This window comes from Pinus tabuliformis, chromosome 6 (assembly GCF_031772625.1).
Source record: "Pinus tabuliformis cultivar Carrire ecotype Pingquan chromosome 6, CPIR1, whole genome shotgun sequence".
Lineage (NCBI taxonomy): Eukaryota > Viridiplantae > Streptophyta > Pinopsida > Pinales > Pinaceae > Pinus > Pinus tabuliformis.
The window spans coordinates 1522776139-1522798676 of record NC_142292.1 but is presented as its reverse complement, the minus strand read 5'-3'; the positions used below and the strand labels follow the sequence as shown (position 1 = coordinate 1522798676).

At 36.8% G+C, this 22538-nt stretch overlaps 1 protein-coding gene across 1 annotated transcript; it reads right to left on the bottom strand.

Moving 5' to 3' along the window:
- Positions 1–21006: 21006 nt before the first annotated feature.
- Positions 21007–21852, bottom strand: LOC149264510 (uncharacterized). The gene has a single exon (XM_089399261.1). The coding sequence runs from the start codon at positions 21850–21852 to the stop codon at positions 21007–21009; it is 846 nt and encodes a 281-aa protein (XP_089255387.1).
- Between the last annotated feature and the right edge of the window lie 686 nt (positions 21853–22538).

Below are 22538 nucleotides of genomic sequence, written 5' to 3'. Positions count from 1 at the left end.
AATAAAACAGACCAGAATTCGACAGCGCTCACGGGTCAAACTTTTCCTCTATGACGTAAGTAGAGTTAGCGTCTTTTATCAAAAGTGCGTGAATTTGAGGGTAACCGAATTCCTTAAACTTTTCCTCTATGACGTAAGTAGAGTTAGCGTCTTTTATCAAAAGTGCGTGAATTTGAGGGTAAGCGAATTCGTTAACAGTCAGTGTACCGGTGACTATATAGCATACGCATACACAGTGTACTGCCTGTGACTATAACATACACCCCACAATTTTATATAGGTCTAAAATCCCGTAAAATCACAATTTTATAGAGGTACTAAATTTATTTATGTATTCAAATATATATTTTAAATAATAAAAAATCCCAAGTTTATATAAAAATTTTAAATAATAAAAAAATATAATTTTATATAAAATTTTATTATCCTAAACAATAGATTAAATAGTGTTTATCTTTTCCATTTAAATTTAAAAATTTCATATAATTATTTTTACATATATAAGCAAAAACATATTAACATTTTCTTTTAATCTCAATTTTCTATATTTAATAAGAAAATTATATATATATATATATAGATTATAAACCAGAGTCTACCTTTTTTTTAATTTAACATCTTAATTTATGAAATGTATTAATTTAATAATAAAAATGACACAAACATTTTCATAATTTTATTAGTAATTTATATACAAATGGAATTCTCCTTACAATCTACAATGAATAGATTCCAACATTTTATGTTGATTATCAATTGATTAAAAAAAACACAAATATTAAATAAATCTTTCTTAATTTTAATACTACAAATTATAAATAAAAACAAAAATATAAATTTTATTTATTATATATATATTTATTGGGAATTTGGATTGTGCAAATAAACAATTGAAATTTACAACTCTAACAAATTTCTACCATATTTTAGACAAAATTAATAAAAACTTAAACATGAAAACAAATCACAATGTAAAATAGTACGATTTCTTGAAATGTTTTACTCATAAAACTTTATTTTTTCAAAAGTTTAAAATACCCTTAATAAATTCATAGTTGAGATTAAACATTGTATTTAATATAGGCATTGAAATGTTTTATTTATGCATAATCTCCACACTATTATTATTTTTCGTTCTTAATATATTTAAAGTGCAACTCAATACTACTTAATTCTTAATGTGAAAATATTTTATTTATAACCCACTCTGATTTTTTTATTATTATTTATAATTGTCCATGCTCCATATCAATTTTATATTAAAATTAAATGAATTACACATTTCCTTCTTATTATAAAATCACTAATTTTTTTTAGTTTCAAATATTAAAATATTATATTATTATTAACAAACATATACACAAAAACTTTTTGTTTTTAATATACATAAATAAATAAATTAACATGGATATTCATATAGTTTGTACAAGTTCTACAATGAAATATTTTTAAAATATATATGAAATAGGCATCTTTCTCACATAAAAAAAACTTGAAAATAGAAGTTTTTTTTTCTTTTTTTTTCATTTTAAATAACAATATCTTTCTCACAAGTCTATATAAAATTAAGTTATCTCTTATGAATATTGATATATTTTATTTATAATAAAAAGTAAAAATGAAATAGTTTTACCACATCTTATTTGGTTATAATACTTTTAATTACAACTATTCAAATATGTATATATATTTTTATTTATAGCAGACATTTGTTATTTTATTTAGATAATATTTTATTTTTATTATAAAAAAACACATTTTAATTTGAGGTTGAGCATAAATCCAATAACCTTTCTTTGATATTAAAATATAAAAAATAAGTTTATATATAATAATAAAAAAGACATATGCAAATTAGCTATTGAACACAAATAAAATAAAATATTTGCTTTATAATGTGTTATAGAATGCGCATATATATATATATATATATATATATATATATATATATATATATATACACGAATTAGCTATTCAACACAAATAAAATAAAATATTTTCTTTATAATGTGTTATAGAATGCACCTATATATATATATATATATATATATATATATATATATATATATATATACACACGAATTAGCTATTGAACACAAATAAAATAAAATATTTGCTTTATAATGTGTTATAGAATGCACCTATATATGTGTGTGTGTGTGGGGGATATGATTGTGGGATGCCTTACTAATGAGGCCCATCCTCAACCAATAATATATATATATATTAATGAGGCCCATCCTCAACCAATAATATATATATATATATATATATATATATGGGGCAAAAAACGGAGAGCTAGGGTTTCGATGGCGGACTGGATGCCCGACAATGGATTTGCAGGATAGGTTTCAGTCAAGGAGAGGAGGCGCACAGGGTAGGGAGGGTCCTGAACATCGGGACAAGCCCAGAAGAGCGGACCTCAACAAATCAGTTTTCACTGGAGAAGAACAAAACGATAACCAGAGAGTGTGGGTGCTGACTGGAAGTGATGGGGACGGAGCACGGGAGGGGAGAGATCCCCTCCTACAAAGCGGTAATAACAGGGGAAGCAAGGAAGGAAAGGCAGAACGATGGAGAACGAACCAATGAAGGAGAAACTTCAGAAGCTGGAGCACAAAGGCGATCAGGAATTCCAAGCAAATGCCTACCAAGGGCAACGAACAAACCCAGGTTTGTAATCCCTCCTAATAGATTAGAAAATTACAGAAGCTACATGAGAGATTATGCTTTGATTTGTAAGTTCATAGGATATTGGCCAGCTGAGAAAGATCTTATGAGATGGATCCAACAGAGGTGGAAACCAAAAGGACATGTGGAAGTCAAGTTGGGGGCAAAGGGATTTTTTACAGTCATATTTTCTAATCTAGAAGATAGGGTTCGGATCTTTGAGGAAGGACCTTATTTCATGAACAATGCTGGTCTATTCATGAGAGATTGGGTTGATTGCTACAACCCAGATAAGGAGAAAATGTTAGCTGCCCCGATATGGATAAGACTCTTTGGCCTACCATCAGAATTCTGGGATCCAGAGATCCTTAAAGGCATCGGAAACTCAATAGGTTCCTTTGTTAAAGTGGCAGAATCAACAAAGAGAGGAAAGTACACCACATATGCTAGGATATGCGCGTACATGAACATCACAGAGCCTCTCCTAGATTCTATAGAACTGGAATATCATGACGAGATATGGCATCAAACAATTGACTACGAACATATTCCATTTCGCTGCAGAAGATGCCATGAGTATGGCCACTTATTCCGGGAATGCCCCATTACGCTAGCTGAAAAGGAAAGGGAAGCAGAAAATGTAAGGAGAAATGCATCAAGGAAAACAGGGGAAGAAGAAGAGGACTTCAGAGAAGTTCAAAGAAGGAGAAGAAGAGTGGGGAAAACGATGCCGATGGGTAAGCAAAAAGAAACTCAGAAAACAGAATCACTAAACAAGTTTCAGGTCCTACAGGAAGAAGGTCTAGAAACAGAGGCAAGCGAGGAAGAAGAATTAGAAGAAATGGAGGTAATAGATGAAAATGCAAACAAAGAGACAGATAAACTGAATAAAGATCAGAGGGTAGAAAACCTAAGTGAAACCCAAGAAGATCAGAGAGAAATGGAGATAGACCCACAAAAAACAAAAGGAGAAGAAGAAGAACAAGTAATGGCGAAACTTTTACAGGAATGGAAAAGGCTCGACGAAAGATTCATCCCAGAAGAACAAAAACAGAGGTACAAAGAAGCATTCCAAAGACATAAGGAAAAAAAGGGGCTAACAGAAGAGAAGGAAAACCAAAAAACGGAGAAACAGGAATTGAAAATCATAGGAGTGGGCAGCACTGGCAAGGGAGGCAAAAAAATAGGGAGAAGAACAATGAGTGAAACGATACAAGAAGTGGGAGAGATGCTTGTCAACTCAGGAAGAGTGATACCTCTCTCAGAGGTATTCCAATCCCCCCCAAAACTGTTAAGATGATTATTACAAGCTGGAACATAAGAGGCCTCAACAGCAGAGGCAAACAAAGGTATTTAAATGAGAGATTGAAAAAAGAAAAACCCAGTATAATGATAGTACAAGAAACAAAAGTAAGTACTGAGAAAATGAGAGAAATTTTGAATAGAAACAGGAATAGGTATGAAATGATGGGACAGGATGCGGTCGGGAGCGCAGGAGGTCTGGTAATAATTTGGAATCCAGAGGAAATACAATTTAGTAATTGGATGAGCTTCCCTAGAATCTTAACAGGAACAACAAGCATAATAGGAACGGCGGAGGAGGTTATGATAACAGGGGTGTATGGACCGCATATCCAGAGTGAAAAAGAAAACTTCCTACAAAATTTAAAGGCTTTAAGATGCCTAATACCAGGAAAACAGTGGATCGTAGGAGGGGATTTTAATCTGATTAAAGCCTCAGGTGAAAAAAGAGGGGGAGCAAGGAGAATGGATAAGGCAATGGAGCAGTTTGGAGATCTGATAAGGGAACAGAATTTGATTGATATTCAAACCATCAACGGAAATCATACTTGGAATAATCGAAGAGGAGGAGCTAACCAAATAGCCTCTCGCCTGGATAGATTCTTAATCTCAGAACAAATAATGATGAAGGATGTATTCATAGAAGCCACCATCCTTCCGGTAGCTGGATCGGACCATTGGTCGATTAAATTAGAAATAGACTTAAAACAAAAGCCTCCCAACAGGCCCTTCAGGTTCGAAGCCTTTTGGCTAAGAAATGAAGGACTTATGGAGAAACTAGAAGAATGGTGGAGGACGAGTGATCAAAGAGGAAAAAATAAGATGCACACTTTCCAGCTCAAACTGAAGGAAGTGAAGAATAAGCTAAAGAAGTGGAATAAAGAGGAATTTGGTAATATTATAGAAGAAAAAAAGAGACTAGAGCAGAGAATGGAAGAGCTTCAGCAGACAGACATCTTAGAAGGCATACAGGAGGAAAGAACAAAAGAAGAAGGTAATATATTAAACCAACTAGAAGAAAGAAGGAAACAAGAAGAGATTTTATGGAAACTGAAATCAAGGGTTCAATGGCTTAGGGAGGGAGAGAGGAATACTAAGTTCTTCCATAAGGCAATGGTACAACATAGACAAAGAAACAGAATATTCTCAATTAAAAATCAAGAAGGTCAAAGAGTTCTGCAACATGAAGAAATTGAAAAAGTGCTGGTCAACCATTTCAAAAACATTCTGAGGGAACCGCAAGCTAACAGATTAGATGCCATATCAAAGATAAGTAGGGAAATCCCAAATGTGGTAACAAGACATCAAATCCTGGCACTAATGAGAAAAATTACGATGGAAGAAGTGGAGGATATTGTCAGAAACATGAAAAGGAACAAAGCTCCTGGACCGGATGGGTATACAGTTGAATTCTTCCAGGCTGGGTGGCATTTTCTTGCAGACGAAGTTCTGGAAGTTGTAGAGGAGGCCAGAATAAATCAAAGAATATGGCCTGGAATAAACTCAACCCTTCTCACCCTTATTCCTAAAACTAATCAGGCAGATCAAGCTGAAGGCTTTCGCCCAATAGCCCTTTGTAACGTCATCTACAAAATAGTGGCTTCGGTAGTAGCTCAAAGATTGAAATCGATCCTGCCAAGTATTATTTCCCCAGAGAAAACTGGGTTTGTAGAAGGAAGGCAGATTTTGGATGGGTTAGTGGTAGCTCAGGAAGTAATCCACACGCTGAAAACGAAAAAAAGAAAAAGGCATGCTGATCAAATTAGACCTCTCAAAAGCATATGATAGGCTAAGCTGGAAGTATTTAGAAACGATCCTTAAAGCTTTTGGATTCTGTGATAGATGGGTGAATTGGGTCCTGAGTATGATCTCTACCCCGAATTTCTCTATTCTGCTGAATGGAGCTCCAACAACAACATTCAATGCAACAAGAGGCCTCAGACAAGGGGATCCCTTATCCCCCTTTCTCTTCATAATAGCAGCAGAAGGATTAGGCAGATACTTTAAAAAAGAATTAAGAGAAAGTAAGATTCAAGGTCTCAGATTATGGGGAAATCAAACTACAGTCACCCACCAACAATTCGTGGACGACATAATGATATACTGCAAAGCAACCTTGAAAGAGGTGAAAAGGATAAAGAAAATCCTAGAGATATTTATGGAAGGCTCAGGGATGGAGGTTAATAATGAGAAATCAAGGACCTTTTTCTTTAACATTGTGGAACCTATTAAGATTCATCTAACCAGGGTCTTGGGATATCGGAAAGGGGATCTCCCTACCAAATATTTAGGAACTATGTTAGACTCCTCTTCCCTCAAAATATGAAATTGGAAGAATATCCTTGAGAAGATCATGAAAAGATTGGAAAACTGGACTTTCCGTGCTCTGAACCTGGCAGCAAGGGTAGTTCTGCTCAAAGCCACTATTCAGGCTATTCCGATATATCCCTTATCCGTGATGGCTGCTCCTAAAGCAATATGTAATAAACTGGTAGAGATTTACAGAAAATTTCTGTGGGGGGGACCGAAGCAACAAAAGAAGTGGGCCCTCTTTTCATGGAATAGTCTAACTAGACCAAAGGAAAAAGGTGGTTTAGGCCTCAGAGACCCATGGACTTTAAATCAAGTACTCGCTGCTAAGTTAAGATGGAGATGGCTACAAGGGGGGCCGGATCTATGGAAAGAAATCTGGACATCAAAATATAATATGCCTCTCACCCCGGAAGAAATTCTAAGGGAGCAAGATATGCCTCGGGGATCAGATATATGGAACCTAACCATTCAAAGCAGGGATTTAGTTGATAGACATATATTTTGGGAAATCAAAGGAGGTCAGATCGCGAGATTTTGGGATGAAGCCTGGCAACAAAGGGAGAAAATGATGAACCTACAAGATATGCACGAAATCTACAGAACAGGTATGGATAGAAACCTCATTACAGTTAAAGATTACTGGACCGAAGAACGGGGAAATGAGGAATGGCGAGAATGGAAACCTCTGGAGGAATGCAACAGAAGAGCAAAAATCAACATTCAGAAAGGAAATAGACTCTAGAAAAATAAAAAAGAGAGAAGGCAGAGACATCCTTCGATGGGGCAAAGAAACGAAAGGAATATTTACCATAAAGGAAGCTTACAAAGTAAAAACGCAGCAAGATCAGGGGGAGGAAGAACAAAAGTGGAAAAGGTTATGGAGAACAAAATGGTGGCCGAAGATTAAATTGTTTGCATGGCTGGTAGGAAGAAAGCGGATTTTAACATGGGACAGAATACAAAAACGAGGCTTTTCTGACCCTTCAAGATGTTATCTATGTTATTCAGATGAAGAAGATCAGGAACATCTTCTTAATGGATGTAGGGTGGCCCAATTCCAGTGGGAAAAGACGAGAAATCTATTCTCAACAACAGAAAGAAATCCGCATGATATAACTCAAACCCTAAGCGACTGGGGAGACGGAAAGTTTCAAAGTAAAATAGTTAGAAGAGCGTGGAGTATTACTGCCGGCTTTAATGTATGGAATCTGTGGAAGGAAAGAAATGGCTGAATATTTAAAGGGAAGTCCTCATGTCCGGAGGAAGTATGGAAGAGAACTCTAAGACAAATTAGAGAATCAATCCTAGCAGAGAATTGGGCAGAAGAGGATTGGAAAACCTCTGAAGCTGAAACAGAGATTTTAAATAAGCTGAACTTAGAACAGGGGATGATCTACCATCAAAAAATAAAGCAGAATCAACCAATAGCAAATCAAAGTCATGCAGTTTATCGAAAGCCTCCAGAAGGGTTTATTAAGCTCAATTTCGATGGAGCTGCGAAAGGGAACCCTGGACCAGCAGGTTTCGGCGGAATATTCAGAAACGGAGAAGGGGAAACAGAGTGGATCTATGCGGAACATGGAGGAACAATGACCAATAACGAGGCAGAATTCACGGCTGTATATCAGGGTCTCAAAATTGCCAGAAGAAACGGTTATAGGAAGATAGAAATTGAAGGAGATTCCACCCTAGTTGTTGATACGATAAGAAAATTAATCCAAGGAAAGAAATGGGAGAAGGTAGTAAAAAGCTGGAGGAATGCAAACATAGTTCGAGACATAGAGGAATTGCTGAAAGGGATTGATTACAAGATCACTTCGCATGTAAGAAGAGAGGGCAATAAACCCGCAGATTGCTTAGCGAACTGGGGATGTAAAGAACCTTTGGAACAAATCGATGACAGCTGGACCAATCAGGTAACGCTGGCAAAATGGGACGGTCTCAAACAGCTCATCGGTAGTGATAATCATGATGCAGAGCAAGGATAATTACAATTCCGTGTGGAGCGGGAGAAGGAGAATAAGGCAAGATCCGGCGGCAATAAGGAGAGGACAGAAGGACGACGCCCTTAACTTCCTGACATCAGCAATAAATGATTTTTCAGCGAGACAGGGACGCGGCCCAAAACAAAAACCGATTATCAATACTAAAGCCATCATTCAAAATAAGAGTGGCAATAGAAGTGGGGAGCAATCCCATCATAAGAGCAAAAGTGGAGAGAAGGCTATAAGGAGGAACACAGGAAGAATGACAGGCAACAGAAAGGTGGCGAGAGAAGAGGCGACTTGGAAGAGAATCCCTAACCAGCGCCTCAAACGCTATAAAATGGGTGAGCGAAGAGATAAGACAGCCCTAAAAGAGAAGGACGCGGCTGAGGGAAGGCACTTTGAACAGGAGCGGGTTAAAATTGAAATTGAAAGTTCAGAAGAGATGGATTTCAGACAGGGAGAAGAACTCAGAGGCAAGCAGTTTGAAACCGGGCAGAGCAGCAGAGGCTCGAAGCATGTTAGAAAGGGAGGAGGACAAAAGCAACAGGAGCAGAGAGGAAGAGGGCGCCCCCGACATCCCACCAACAATGCGGAGGGCAACAGGACGCAGAAAAGGCGGAAAAGAGGGAACAGGTCGATTAGTATGGCAATGCATGAAGCTGAACAAGCCTATAATCTGGAAACCAATGCAGATATAAGGAACATCATCGACGCCATGGAGGAGAGGGTGTTAGAGGAGCCCTCTGACCCGGAAATGGATGAATGGTCCTCGCAGCTGCCGGACCCTAGCAACACGCGAGGGAGACTCACTCTGTATCGCCGCGCTCTACATACATACTGGGTTCTGAAACACCTCCTAGCCAAGGCCATGGAGCAAGTCGCGACCGAGATGGTGGAGATGGCGCAAGAAACAGCAGCCGCAAAAAAGGAAGGTGCAAACGTGGAGGAGCTGGTGAGGCAGCAGAACGAGCACCTCAAGGAGATTAAAGAAATGTTGATGACGTTGAGGAAAGACAGCGACAGCAACAAAACCGGCCGTGGAAATGCAGCGATCTGAGAGGCTTGTTATCCGTTTCTTTTTCTTTTTCGATTGTCAATACTATGTCTTTTCTGGAACTCTATTTGGCAGGACATAGCGGCAGTAGTTCATGGGGTTGGTCAAGTAGGACTGAGAAAAATCTAGTTTGGTGGGGTAATTTTGGGGAAAGAGAGTTTTTTGTTGCTTCGCTGTTTGACAATGTTTTCCCTTTGGGGCAGATTGAGGCTCCTAAGTTTTGTACTTTTATAAATGTTTGTAGATAATAGAAATACCGCAGTTCACAATATATATATATATATATATATATATATATATATATATAGATATGAATTAGCTATTGAACACAAATAAAATAAAATATTTGCTTTATAATGTGTTATAGAATGCACCTATATATATATATATATATATATGTGTGTGTGGGGGGGATATGATTGTGGGATGCCTTACTAATGAGGCCCATCCTCAACCAATAAATTTAGATGTATGTAAGTTAAATTTATAAAATTAAAAAATCAATAGCTTAATTTTATATAATGTATTAATCTAATAATATTATATTTCTCTAACTATGTGTGTATATTTATTTAGATGTAAATATCTTGCCACTTAATTGTATATAATGCGATAATCTAAAGTTAAAAATAATATTTTAAAAATTTGATGCTTTTAATATTTAATACATATAGATTTAAGATGAGTTTATGTTAGTTTATGTGTCTTTAGATGTTATGATATACATTTTTTTTCTTCAAGTTGTTTGTGTCTCTCTTGGCTTGGACTATGGCTTGAGAAGCAGCCCAGGGGCATCTAAGGCATCAAATTCACGTCAGAATCACACCCGCAAAATTCACCCAGAGATCACACCAGCCCTAAGCTTACTAGATTTTAGCATGTCTCATTTCACCTGGGGATCACACCAACCCTAAGATAACTACTTGTTTTAGCATGTCTCTTCTCCTAGCACTAGTGCAACATCCTCTATAAAGTTTTATTATGGGTGGACTTGATGATAAGTCTCATCCTCAACTAGTAATGCTAATAAAACTTAACATGATATAAATATATTAACGCACTTATCTATTTTTCACTTTATCATAAATGTAAAGAGATTTACTTCCTTACTTTTGTATATATATAATCATTTTACCACAAAAAAAAGGAGCGCATTTGCTCTATATAAATTAGATAATGCCTATCCCTTTCACTTAAAATTAAAAATTTATATTTTTTTACCAATACAATAAAATGTTTACCATTTTTTTAAATCCCAACTTTATATATATATATATATATATATAGGACATAATTTGTAATTAACATAAATTTAGCATAAATCTACATTTGTGTAATACTAAGAATTTTTAAATGTTTTATAATGTAAAAGATTAATAGTTTTAACTTAATCTACTAATTTAATAAAAATATATTTTTCTAAGTATTTGATACATCTATTTGGATGGAAATATTTTACCATTTAATTATATTAATGTGTTAATTTAACAATAAAAATTAATGTGTTAATTATGTTTTTGGCTTTTAATATTATTAATTCCTTGGGTTTATAATATTAATTCCTGATATGTATAATAATATGTTAAGGTTTATAATATTAGTATTTATAATATTTTTCTTAAGGTAGGTGTATTAATCATATTGTTTATAATATTAATCTTTGGTTTGAAATATTAATATTAGGGTTTATAATATTAATATTAGGGTTTAATATTAATCTTTGGGTTTAACATATTGATCCGTTGGGTTTATAATCCCTTGGGTTTGATATTATATGTTGGATTTATAATATTAATTCCTCTAGTTTATAATATTAATGTTGATTGGTTCCATCCATGTATTTGTAACGTTGATACACATCAATATGATTTACATCTACTAAGACATTTTGACCATTGATTTGGAAGCCGTCTTTGGTTTTTGATATTTTTGTTGAATATGATTTTCCATCATGGTAGCCAAGGAACAAATTCCTTGTTTTTGAAACAGAGTATCCATGAAAATGCACCTACAACTATTAATGAATTGCATCAAAAACTTGGTGATTTATACTAGATTGCAATTTATTCAAAGTTGCATTGTTGAATTAGAAAAATAGGGTTGCATATTAGGGTTTATAATATTGGGTTTAATGTTAGGGTTTACAATATTGGTTTGATAATGTTAGTGTTTATAATATTTGGTATAACATTATGGTTTAATGTTGTGATGTTTGAATGTTGAATAATTCTATTCAACATCGCATTGTGACAAACATTGTCGCAATGTGACGAACAATATACATTGCAACTTTTTCAACACCACATTGCGAAGCTACGATGGGGCTTTAATTTGTGATGTTTGAATGGTACAACAATCAATCCAACATCGAAATTGCAATAAATATTATCACAAGATAAGAATCAATTTAATTTTCATTGTCGCAACGTTACATTACATTATTTATTCAATATCCCCTCTCAAAATTACAAAATTAGGGTTTAAAATTAAGGCTTCTTGTATTGGGTTTATAATATTAAGGTTTAATATAAGGGTTTATTATATTGGGTTAAATATTAGGCTTTATAATATTGGGTTTCTTAATTCCTTGGGTTTATTAATCCCTTGGGTTTTTAATCCCTAGGGTTTATAATATTAATCCCATGAGTTTATAATATCAATCCCTTAGGTTTATTTATGCCTTGGGTTTATAATATTAATCCAATGAGTTTAAATTATTAATAATCGCTCATATTTAAAATATTAATCCCTTGGGTTTATAATATTAATAATATCTTTGGTTTATAATATTAATCCCTTTGGTTTATAGTATCAATAATTCCTTGGGTTTATTAAACCCTTGGGTTTGTAATATTAATCCTTCAGTTTATTAATTCCTTGGATTTCTAATATCAGTTGCTTGGGTTATTAATCCTTTGGATTTATAATAATAATCATGTGCGTTTAGTGATCCCTCGAGCTCAAATCCCTGTAGTTTGTAATATTAATCGCTTGGGTTTATAATATTAACCCCTTCATTTTATTTATACTTTGGGTTTATAATATTAATCACTTGGGTTTTTAATCTCTAGTGTTTATTAATCTATTACTTTTATTAATAGTATCATTAAATGTGGATTTAGCAAACCCTTCCAATTTTCCATCTATTTCTAATATTAATTCCTTAGGTTTCTAATATTAATCCCTTCTATTTTTAATCCCTATGATTTTTAAGATTAATGCCTTTAGTTTACTAATCCCTTAGGCTTAAAATATTAATCCCTTGGCTTTTTAATCCCCAGGGTTTATAATATTAATTCATTGGATTTATTAATCCCTTTGGTTTATAATATTAGTCTCTTGGGTTTATTAATTTGTTACGTTTATAATGTTAATCCCTTGGGTTTATAATGTTAATAATTCCTAGGGTTTATTAATCCCTTGGGCTTATTAATGCATTGGTTTTATAATATTATTACCTTAGTTTTATAATCCCTTGGGTTTATAATATTAATCCCTTAGGTTTTTAATCCCTAAGGTTTATAACATTAATCATTTCTAGGATTATTAACTACTCAGGTTTATAATATTAATGGGCCAGGTTTATTAATCGCTTGGGTTTATAACATTAATCTAGTTATCTTATAATATTAATAGTTCGTTCAGTTAATTAATCACTTAGGTTTTTAATATTATCTCTTGGGTTGGTTAATCCACTGGGTTTATACTATTAATGACTTGGGTTTTTAATCCCCGTGGTTTATAATATTAATCCCTTTGGTTTCTAATATTAATTCCTTACCCTGATGGAGGTGGTGGACTTGGAAACTCGTGACGACGTGCGATAGGGAGATAATTTGTGTGATGGACATCTAAGGCATACGACAGAGGTGGCTTGGACAACTGGAGAAGTGGCTAAGAACGCTCAAGAAGGATGCACTAACTTATAAGGTGGGCGCTCTACTTTTTGGCATTGTTTTGCGTTCATGTTATGAGATTGTGTGACGGTGGTGAAAACATCATACAATATGCACAAGTTATCACCTTGTGCATGCTCTCCTCTCTGGAAGCTTCAAGTGAGGAAATTGTTGTTGCAGGTCAAGGTGCTTTGTGTGGTTTTGTCTGTGGTTCATGTTGTTTTTTTGGGATGTTCAGATCTAGGTGGATGTTGGTGGCTACCCACCTATTCCACTTGGCCATCACCCTAAACGACATTTTTTGGTAAAATCGAGGCCAGCCTAGGTATTTTGAGCATCAAACGGAGATCGTATGCCAAAGTTATGACCCCGGGAAGTTGATGTACCAATTTACCCAAACAGGGCCCATAGTTTTGGTGCTTCATCTCATAGGGTTAGGTTTTTGGATGTTTAGGGTTTTTCATTGTTTCTCAATAACAAATAGGACTTTGGGCCTCATTGTAACACAAATAGGGGCATGTAGCCACCACATCTCTTCTCAAAGATAAGTTACCATCGCTTGAGTTAGCGTTATTTCCATTCTCTTTGTAAGCATATTTCAGTATTTGATATTAATGAAATGAAGTGTTATTTCTGTTGCATCTCTATATTTATGGTTATATCTGTAATATATTGCCTTCCTATTTAAGTTCAAATTAGTGGTATCAGAGCAGTCTTATATTTCTCTGTTTTTTTTTCCTGTCCCCAATGAGGTCAAGATATAAGGAGTTAGGGCTCGAACTAGTCAAACCTTTGCAAGACCAGCCTCACAAATCCCGATGGATTCCTGTGGCAGAAGAGAAGAAATATGAGGGGGCAGGAGATCATTTCAAAATATTTCTCGAAGAAGCCCTCGAGAGACAAAGGAACACGATGATGGACAAGTTTGTCCAGAACCTTCAACGGCTAACCAAGGGTGATGCATCTCCTTATAGTAGCTACTTTGGAAGTGCCACAGCCTTTAAGGTACAAGTTAACTTCGACATCCCCATATTTGAGGGTCAGATAGATGCAGACGCTGTAGATAAATGGTTAAATCGGCTAGAAGGATATTTTTTTGTTCATGATTTTTCCAGCTGGGAAAACATTACTTTTTCACTTCTCAAAGTTGCCCCCCATGTCAAGGATTAGTGGGAAACCTACTATGACAAGAAGGATGAAAATACACCCTCACTATTTTCGGTCGCACCCACTTGGAATTCATTCCAAGACACCATCAAGGATCAGTACTACCCTCTCGGGAGCTATGAGGATAAATACATAAAGTAGACCACGCTGCAACAGGGAAGGGCCCAAGACGTGCAAGAGTTTACCAATTTTTTTCATACCCTTCGAATGGAGTTGGGTATTAAGGATTCAGAGAAACATTTGGTACTCAAGTACTGCAGATGCCTAAACAGGTATATCCAAGATGAGATGGAGTTCTTAGGCATCTCCTTGCTCAGTATGGCATACCTATACGCTGTCAAGATTGAGCATAAGTTTAAACATAAAAGGCAAGACTTTGGATCTGTGAATCCGAAGCAAGGGAAAGGCACCCCAAACCACTAAGCAAAGGGAAAAGCTAAGGCGGGGTGACCCAGGATAACCCGTCAAAGCCATAAGCAAAGAACAACACCATGAAGACAAAGAATGACACGGGAAAGTGGTGTGAGTTCCATAAGATCTCCACTCACAACACAACTGAGTGTTGGGCCAAGCAGTCACTAGTGGCCGAGGTGAAGGCTTCCGAGTAAGACGCATATTTTGACTTTGATTTAGAACCCGACGAGGGGAATGACAAAGGGAAGCCGATCATTGACACCTTGGGGTTAATAATCCCTAGATTTTTTAATATTTATTCCTTTAGTTTTTAATCCATATGGTTTATAATATTAATCCCTTGGGTTTATAATATTAATCTGTTGGGTTTGTTAATTCCTTGGTTTATAATATTGATGCCTTGGATTTATTAATCCTTTGGGTTTAAAATATTGATCCCTTGGGTTTATACTAATAATCTGTCGAGGTTATTAATCATTTGGGTTTATAATACTAATAATTCCTTGGGTTTATTAATCCCATATTTTTATCATATTAATCATTGGGTTTATTAATCCCTGGGTTTATAATATTAATCCTTGGGTTTATAATCCCTAGGGTTTATAATATTAATGCCTTGGTTTTAATAATTTGTAGGGTATTTTTATAGGTATCACTTTGTTTTTCAATCTCTAGGATTTATAATATTAATCCCTTGGGTTTACAATATTAATTTGTTGGGTTTATTAATCCTTTGGGTTTATAATATTAATCTCTTAGTTTTATAATATTGATAATTTTTTGGGTTGATTAATCCCTCGAGTTTGTTGATCACTTGAGTTAATAATATTAATCCCTTGGGTTTTTTATGCCTATGGTTTGTAATATTAATTTATTAATCCTTGAGTAATCCTTGGTTTATTAATTGATTGTGCTTTTAATCCTTGGAATTTATAATATTAATGCCTTGAGTTTATAGTATTAATAATTCATTTAATTTGTTATAATAATGTAATTATTATTATTATATTATCCTAATATATTATAATATTTCTATAATATAATAATTAATATTAAAAATTATTATTATATTATTATTCATAATAATAATAATTATTATTATTATTATTATTATTATTATTATTATTATTATTATGATAAGAATAGAGAGTTTTCCGTTAAGGTTTGATCATTTTTATCTAGTTGAAATTGAAAAGAAGTCTAATAAGCTAAATAGGAATGATGAACCAAAGATTAATAATTCTCCTCCACTATGGAGTGTATCCCTTTCTTTTTCTTTTTTATTATATTTTTAACTTATTCATTTTATTTCATAATATTTCACGATCTTTGGAGCCTTATATTTTCTTTCATAAACTTTTGCACTTTCTATTATTGATTTTTTCATTTTTATAAATAAATATTCTTTTTCTTTTCTATTTTTTTTTTCTGGATAAAGACTATTCTATTAAAAAAGATAAAAAATATTTACAGAGAGGATTAAATCTCTGAGGGGGCCGTAGCCTGCCCTTCACCAAAGAGACTTATGCATATAGCAAACTTCAGTCCTTTTACATAATTGAGAGTTTTTGAAGCAAGAATTGAAGTAAGCTTGAGAGACAAAAAACTAGACTGTCCTATAGTTGATCTATGCTTCAGAGGTAGTTGTTCACTTACAGAAATACTATCTTTTAAAGCTTCTATTACAAAAAGATCCAAAACCAGGCTTCTGACTTGAAGATTGTAACAATTCATGCTGATATCAAAAAGAAGCCTGAGACATGCACAGATAGGACAAAAGAGAACCATGGAAGCATAACTTGAGTACCATATATCAGAAGAGGGACTGTTGTCATGGCATTTAAGCCAGAAGTCTTTAATCATGCGGAGGAGAGCCTGTCGGGTCCACGTTTGCCTGGTTGGGGGAGCCAATCCAGGTCACCATTTCATTATCTTCAACTCCCATCATACTACCATCTGGGGGAATAACGAGATTCTGAACACTTCCAGAAAAGCGCACTGGTTCACAAGCAAGAATTTTCTCTTGTGAAGATGTTGGCTGGGGTTGAGGGGCTTCCTGAAGTCCATCCTCATTCTGCTTGAAGTTGTCATTGAGTACTACTCTAGCCATCTCACCCTGAAATTCGCTCGTATTCTGAGACTGAGACTGAGCCCTGGAGATGTCGTCCGAGCTCGTAAGCTCATCTTCCTCCTCCGAAAAAATTACAGTGATAGTGGCAGAGATTAAAGGCTTATTGAGCCTACTCCTGAACCTGAACCAGGTAGTTTGAAAGGAACTATTCAGAGAGGGTCGAGAATGATCAGAAGGCGGAGAGGATGGAGAGGCAGAGGCTAAAGGAGTGATGTTCTGAGGGGCAGAGCCACCACGACGCCGAGAAACGCCACGAGTACCAGAATTACTTCCACGATGGGGGATGTCGCAACGTCGAGCCATAGCAGGGTGCGCAGGGAGCTTAGGTAAATAGGATGACTGGAATTGGAGGGAAGGCGACCAGACACAAGCGGAATAAACCAAATTAAGAAACCAGAGGGGCTTCCATACACCTTGAACAGAGCATGGGTGCGGAAAGCATAGCGAGCAGAGGAGGACAGGATTGCGAATATCAGCTGCAAACACCAGAGAGCGCGCCATGGTTAAATCGCTTGGCTGAGGATCTCGAACCGGATGCACATTGAATGCTATAACCAGAGCCTTAATTCCGCATTCTTCTCCTTTCATATCAACTGATGACGAAGTGTGTGGACTGCCGGATCCGTCCAAGTGTTTGGACAGCTGCCGCGGTTGCATGCAATTTGATTAACAGGCAGTAATTGCACCCGCATCCGGGGGTGTAGCCTCCTTCTGATACATGTCATTTTTTACAATGGTATGAAAGTCTGAGAGTTGGTTCTCTGAGGCTATGCTGGAGAGAGGGCCATCGAAGAAATCCATTTCGGTGTCCACTCCTAGATTAGCAAGAAAGTCCGCCAACTTGTTCCCTTCCCGTCTGATGTGTTTGAAGGAAATTGCTTGGTGATGAGAGAGCCATTGGTTTAGAAGCTCAAGTCTTTGAGCCATTCTCCAGCTGCTGCTGACTTTATGAATGGGGGATCCTTGCATAAGCTTTGAGGCCATATTTATGATAATTTGTGAGTCCCCTTCAACAATCAGAGGAAAAAAACCTCTGTCTTGAGCAAGATTAAGCCCTCTCCATAATCCTTCCAATTCCGCTGCATTATTGGTGTTCCAGCCTTTTGAGCCAAAAAATGTTAGTAGGGGAGTGCCCTGATGGTTTCTGAAGGCTCCGCCAAATCCTGCTTTCCCAGGATTACCCCTCGAAGCTCCGTCAAAGTTAAGTTGAAACATGTTTATTGGCGGCGGAGTCCAACTTGTTGGAGGATTGTGATACCTGGTGGAATTGTCATTAGAAGAGAGCGGATGATCTAAGTGAATCTTCCAGTTGCCCCAGATAGTTTGTTCCTGCGGGATTGATGGGAAATCTTCTTGGGACCAGGCTTTGATAGATAGGGTTTCTTTAATATTTTGGTGTAATCCGGTCCATATCTGCTCAATAGACAGTGATTGATTTTTGAAGATTCTTCTATTTCTCTCTTTCCAGATATTCCACATTAGTAAACCAGGGATAAGCTGCCACAGTGTATTTAAGAGTTTGTTTTGATATGACTCTTGGCTCCAAGTGCGAAGAGTGCCTTTAATGTCCCCGTGCACTCTGCCTTCTTTTTGACACCGGAATGTAACCTTTTCCCACAATTTCCTTCCTAGCTGACAGGTTTGCATTAGATGTAATGCTGATTCCTCTGCCTGTTTGCAGTTAGGACACATGGAGGGCCCAGAGAAATTCCTTTTTCTGAGGTTTTCCCATGTGAGAATCTTGTTATGAGACAAAAGCCACAGAAAAGTAGACACCTTCGGCCAGTTAGATGAATTCCAGATCTTATCCCATAAATTATCTTTGATTATCCTGTCCTTGATAATTACTTTGTATGCTTCCCTGGTGGTGAAAATGCCTTTCTCCTCGTATCCCCATCTGAGAATATCCATTCCTGCCGAGGAGAGGATTTGTCGTTTTTGAAGTTCTGAGGAAAGAGAGAGTTGAATTTGCTCCGTGCTGTGCGGTATAATTTGACTGGCTGTTTTCCATTTTCTGTATTCTTGTGTGGAAGAAGAGTCCCAAAATTGACTCACCTTGTCGAACTGATTTATATCTTGATCTGGAAAGTTGGAAAGAGTGTCTCTGAGTTTTGGAAATTGTTGCCATGAGTCTTCCCAAAACCGTGCTGTGTTGCCATTATTCACATCCCAGAAGCTATGCTTTTGTATTAGATTTTGCTGTTGAATGGCTAAGTTCCAGATGACTGAACCTTTACTTACTTCTGACATTCTAATTCTATCCTCTATGGGGGTATTGTTCGCATATTTCGTTGTCCATAGGGAGGCCCAAGGAGTGCTGGGATTTGAGAGCCACCTCCACCAAATTTTGGCGCCCATTACCATATTACTGTGCTCTGGGTCTCTTAGCCCAATACCTCCAGCTTTCTTTGGAAGACAGACATTCTCCCACTTGACCAGAGCCCACTTTCGATTGGGACCTGAATTACCCCATAAGAAGTTGCGCTGAAGCTGCTTTATTTCTTTAAGAACCCATTTAGGAGCAGCTAGAATAGAGAAAAGGTAAAGAGGCATGGAATGAAGAACAACTTTAATGAGCACCAGCCTGCTGGCCATGTTAAGAACTCTGTGGGTCCATAGGAACAGTCTTGCTTCAAGCTTTTCTAAAAGGTCTTTCCATGAGGAATGCTTGAGAGCAGAGGCAATTAAAGGGGCTCCCAGATACTTAGAAGGAAGAGATGCGATGGTAAAGCCTAGAATGCGGGCTATGGCTCTTTGGGTGGGAGGAGGGGTATTAAAGAAGAAAATCTGAGACTTGATTTTGTTAATGAGGGCTCCGGAAGCATCAGAGAAATTTGAAAGGATGGATTTGAAGATACGAGCTTCTTGAACAGAAGGATGACCAAAAAGCATATTGTCGTCCACGAATTGCTGATGAGAATAGGAGGGAGCATGGTGAAAAGAAAGACCTTTGAGGCTTTGAGAGAGGAGAGCCGATTTGATGCTGCGTCCTAGTCCTTCAGCTAAGATGACAAACAGAAAAGGCGAGAGCGGGTCTCCCTGTCTGATACCCCTAGAGGGACGGAACATGGGTGACGGGATGCCATTGATGAGAATAGAGAAGAACGAGGAGGATAAAAGATTAATGACCCATCTAACCCAGGAAGGGGCAAAACCAAAGGCATTTAGGATTTTTTGTATGTATATCCAGCTTAGACTATCAAAAGCTTTAGATAAATCAATTTTGAGCAACATACCTGGTTTTTTTGAATGCTTTAGGGAGTGGATTATTTCATGAGTTAAAATAATTCCATCTGTGATCTGCCGGCCTTCTACATATCCAGATTGTTCTGGAGAGATGATAAGGGGGAGCAAAGGTTTCAATCTGGAAGCTATAACCTTGGAGACAATTTTGTATATGATGTTACATAGAGCAATCGGTCTATATTTATCCGGAGTATTGGATTCCTCTGCTTTGGGGATTAATGCAATGAATGTTGCATTCAGACTTGGGTACATCCATCTCAAAGTGCGAGATTCTTCAACAACTTGCCAGACTTCCAATTTGATTAAATCCCAGAAATTGTGAAAAAAGTTGGAGGTGAATCCATCCAGCCCCGGCGCTTTCCCTGCTTTCAGCTGATGCACAGCAATCTCAACCTCCTGAAGGCTTGTGGGCTTGAGTAGGAGAAGATTATGATCTTCAGTGATTAATTTGGGAATGTGTCTGATGACTTTATCAATGGCCTCTGTTCGATCTATGTTAGGTTCTTGATGCACCTGTTTGAAATATTTGAGGAACTCCTTTTCAATGCCTTCATGGGTTTCAATTCTGCTTCCTTGATCATTTTTGATGTGGGAAATATGATTATTCATTCTTCTTTGCACCGTAGTTTTGTGAAAGAATTTCGTATTCTTTTCACCATCCTTCAGCCACTTAACTCTTGATTTTTGCCTCCAAAGAGTTTCCTCCTGTAAAACCCTTTCAAGGATTTGATTTTCTATGTATTGCTCCTTCTTGGCTAGATCTTCAGAGTTCCCTTCTGTGATGATCCTTTGCTGAATGATCTTCATTTCTTGATTGAGGGTTTCCTAAGCTTTAAAGATGTTGCCAAAAGTGGAGTGGCTCAAGCGTTTAATTTCCCCTTTGAGATACTTCAGCTTCCGTTGGAATATAGACATTTTGGTGCCATCCGAAGGATTGAACTTTAGCCAAGTTGTTCTGACGAATTCATTAAATTCAGGATGAGATAACCAAAAAGCCTCAAACCGGAAGGGGCGCCTAATACTGTTGCCGGGTCGATTCCAATGGAGGGCTGTTGGCCAATGATTAGAGCCTGAAATAGGAAGGATAGAGGCGATGAATCTAACTTCTAAGTGAGTTGCATTGTCTGATATAATAAATCTATCGAGACGAGAGGCTATTTGGTTTGGTTCTGCCCTCTTGTTGTTCCATGTGAATAGGCCGTTATTTGAAGGGAGATCAATCAGCCAGTTGTTATGAATGAAGTCTTTTAATATGGATCCATCTCTATTGATTTTGCATCTGCCTCCCTTTTTTTCCTCCATTGTTGCTATCATATTAAAGTCACCTCCAGATATCCATAACGGGTGCATCCTCTCTGAGTTCAGCTGCGTTAAGGTGTCCAGAATTTCAACTTTGTGCAGGGTTTCCTGAGGGAAATACACATTTGTCATATGGCCGTAGATATTGGTGCCAATTATGTGAAATATAGCTTGAATGAAATTTTTATTTGCATGTATGTTGTCCAGTTGAATTACTCGCGCATCCCAGAGCACTGCGAGTCCTCCTGACGCACCTTGAGCATCAACAACTGTTACTAACCCTCCCGGCCAGGCCTTTGCTGCTATTTTTTCCAAGACTGTCGAGTTACATTTTGTTTCTTGCAGAAAGAGAATGGTTGGTTTTTCCTGCATGAGCATGTTTTTTAGTAGTCTTCCTTTTCTTGGGTTGTTGAGCCCCCTAATATTCCATGAGATCAACTTCATTGAGAAGGTTTGGGGTTGGCATTGAAGTACTTGGTTAACTTGGCATATCGGCCTGATTCTACCAACACTTCTCCTATCTTGATGGTTCTTTCCAGAGTGGTTTTCCTTCCCCTCTTTTTACTGTCTTTGGTGATGAATTTCCCATCCCATTGGCTGCCAATCTGAACTCCTAGCGAGTATTTTTTTTGGGCTCTATTGAGGACTTCCACTAGATTATCCACTTGTCTATCAGGTATTTTGTCGAAGTTTCCCATTTTACAGGCTTGTTCTAAGCCTAGAATATCCAGCTCGCCAATATCTATAGATTCCGTGTCCTCCTCCATGATCTGAGGTTCTTGAAAGTTTCCATCACTTTCCTTCTCGGCTTCTACATTGGGATTTGTATCATCTATTTCCATTCCAAGGAAGCTCCAGGTTTTGGAAGCAGTTTTAAGGAGATTATCCGATTTTTCTACTGCCTTTTCCCCTGTCTTCGATTGAGATCCTTTAATCTTTTCCTGACTGGTTTCTTTTTCATTTGAGGGTGTATTATCTGGATCTTGCATGTCTTCATTGGCTAAGGCTGCAAAGCTATTGCTTGTCGAGGGTTTTGATGGGTCAACCGGAGTAATCTT

Excerpts from the sequence above, each read along its gene's own strand:
- LOC149264510 (XM_089399261.1), bottom strand. The coding sequence starts at position 21,852 with ATGCAGGAAAAACCAACCATTCTCTTTCTGCAAGAAACAAAATGTAAC.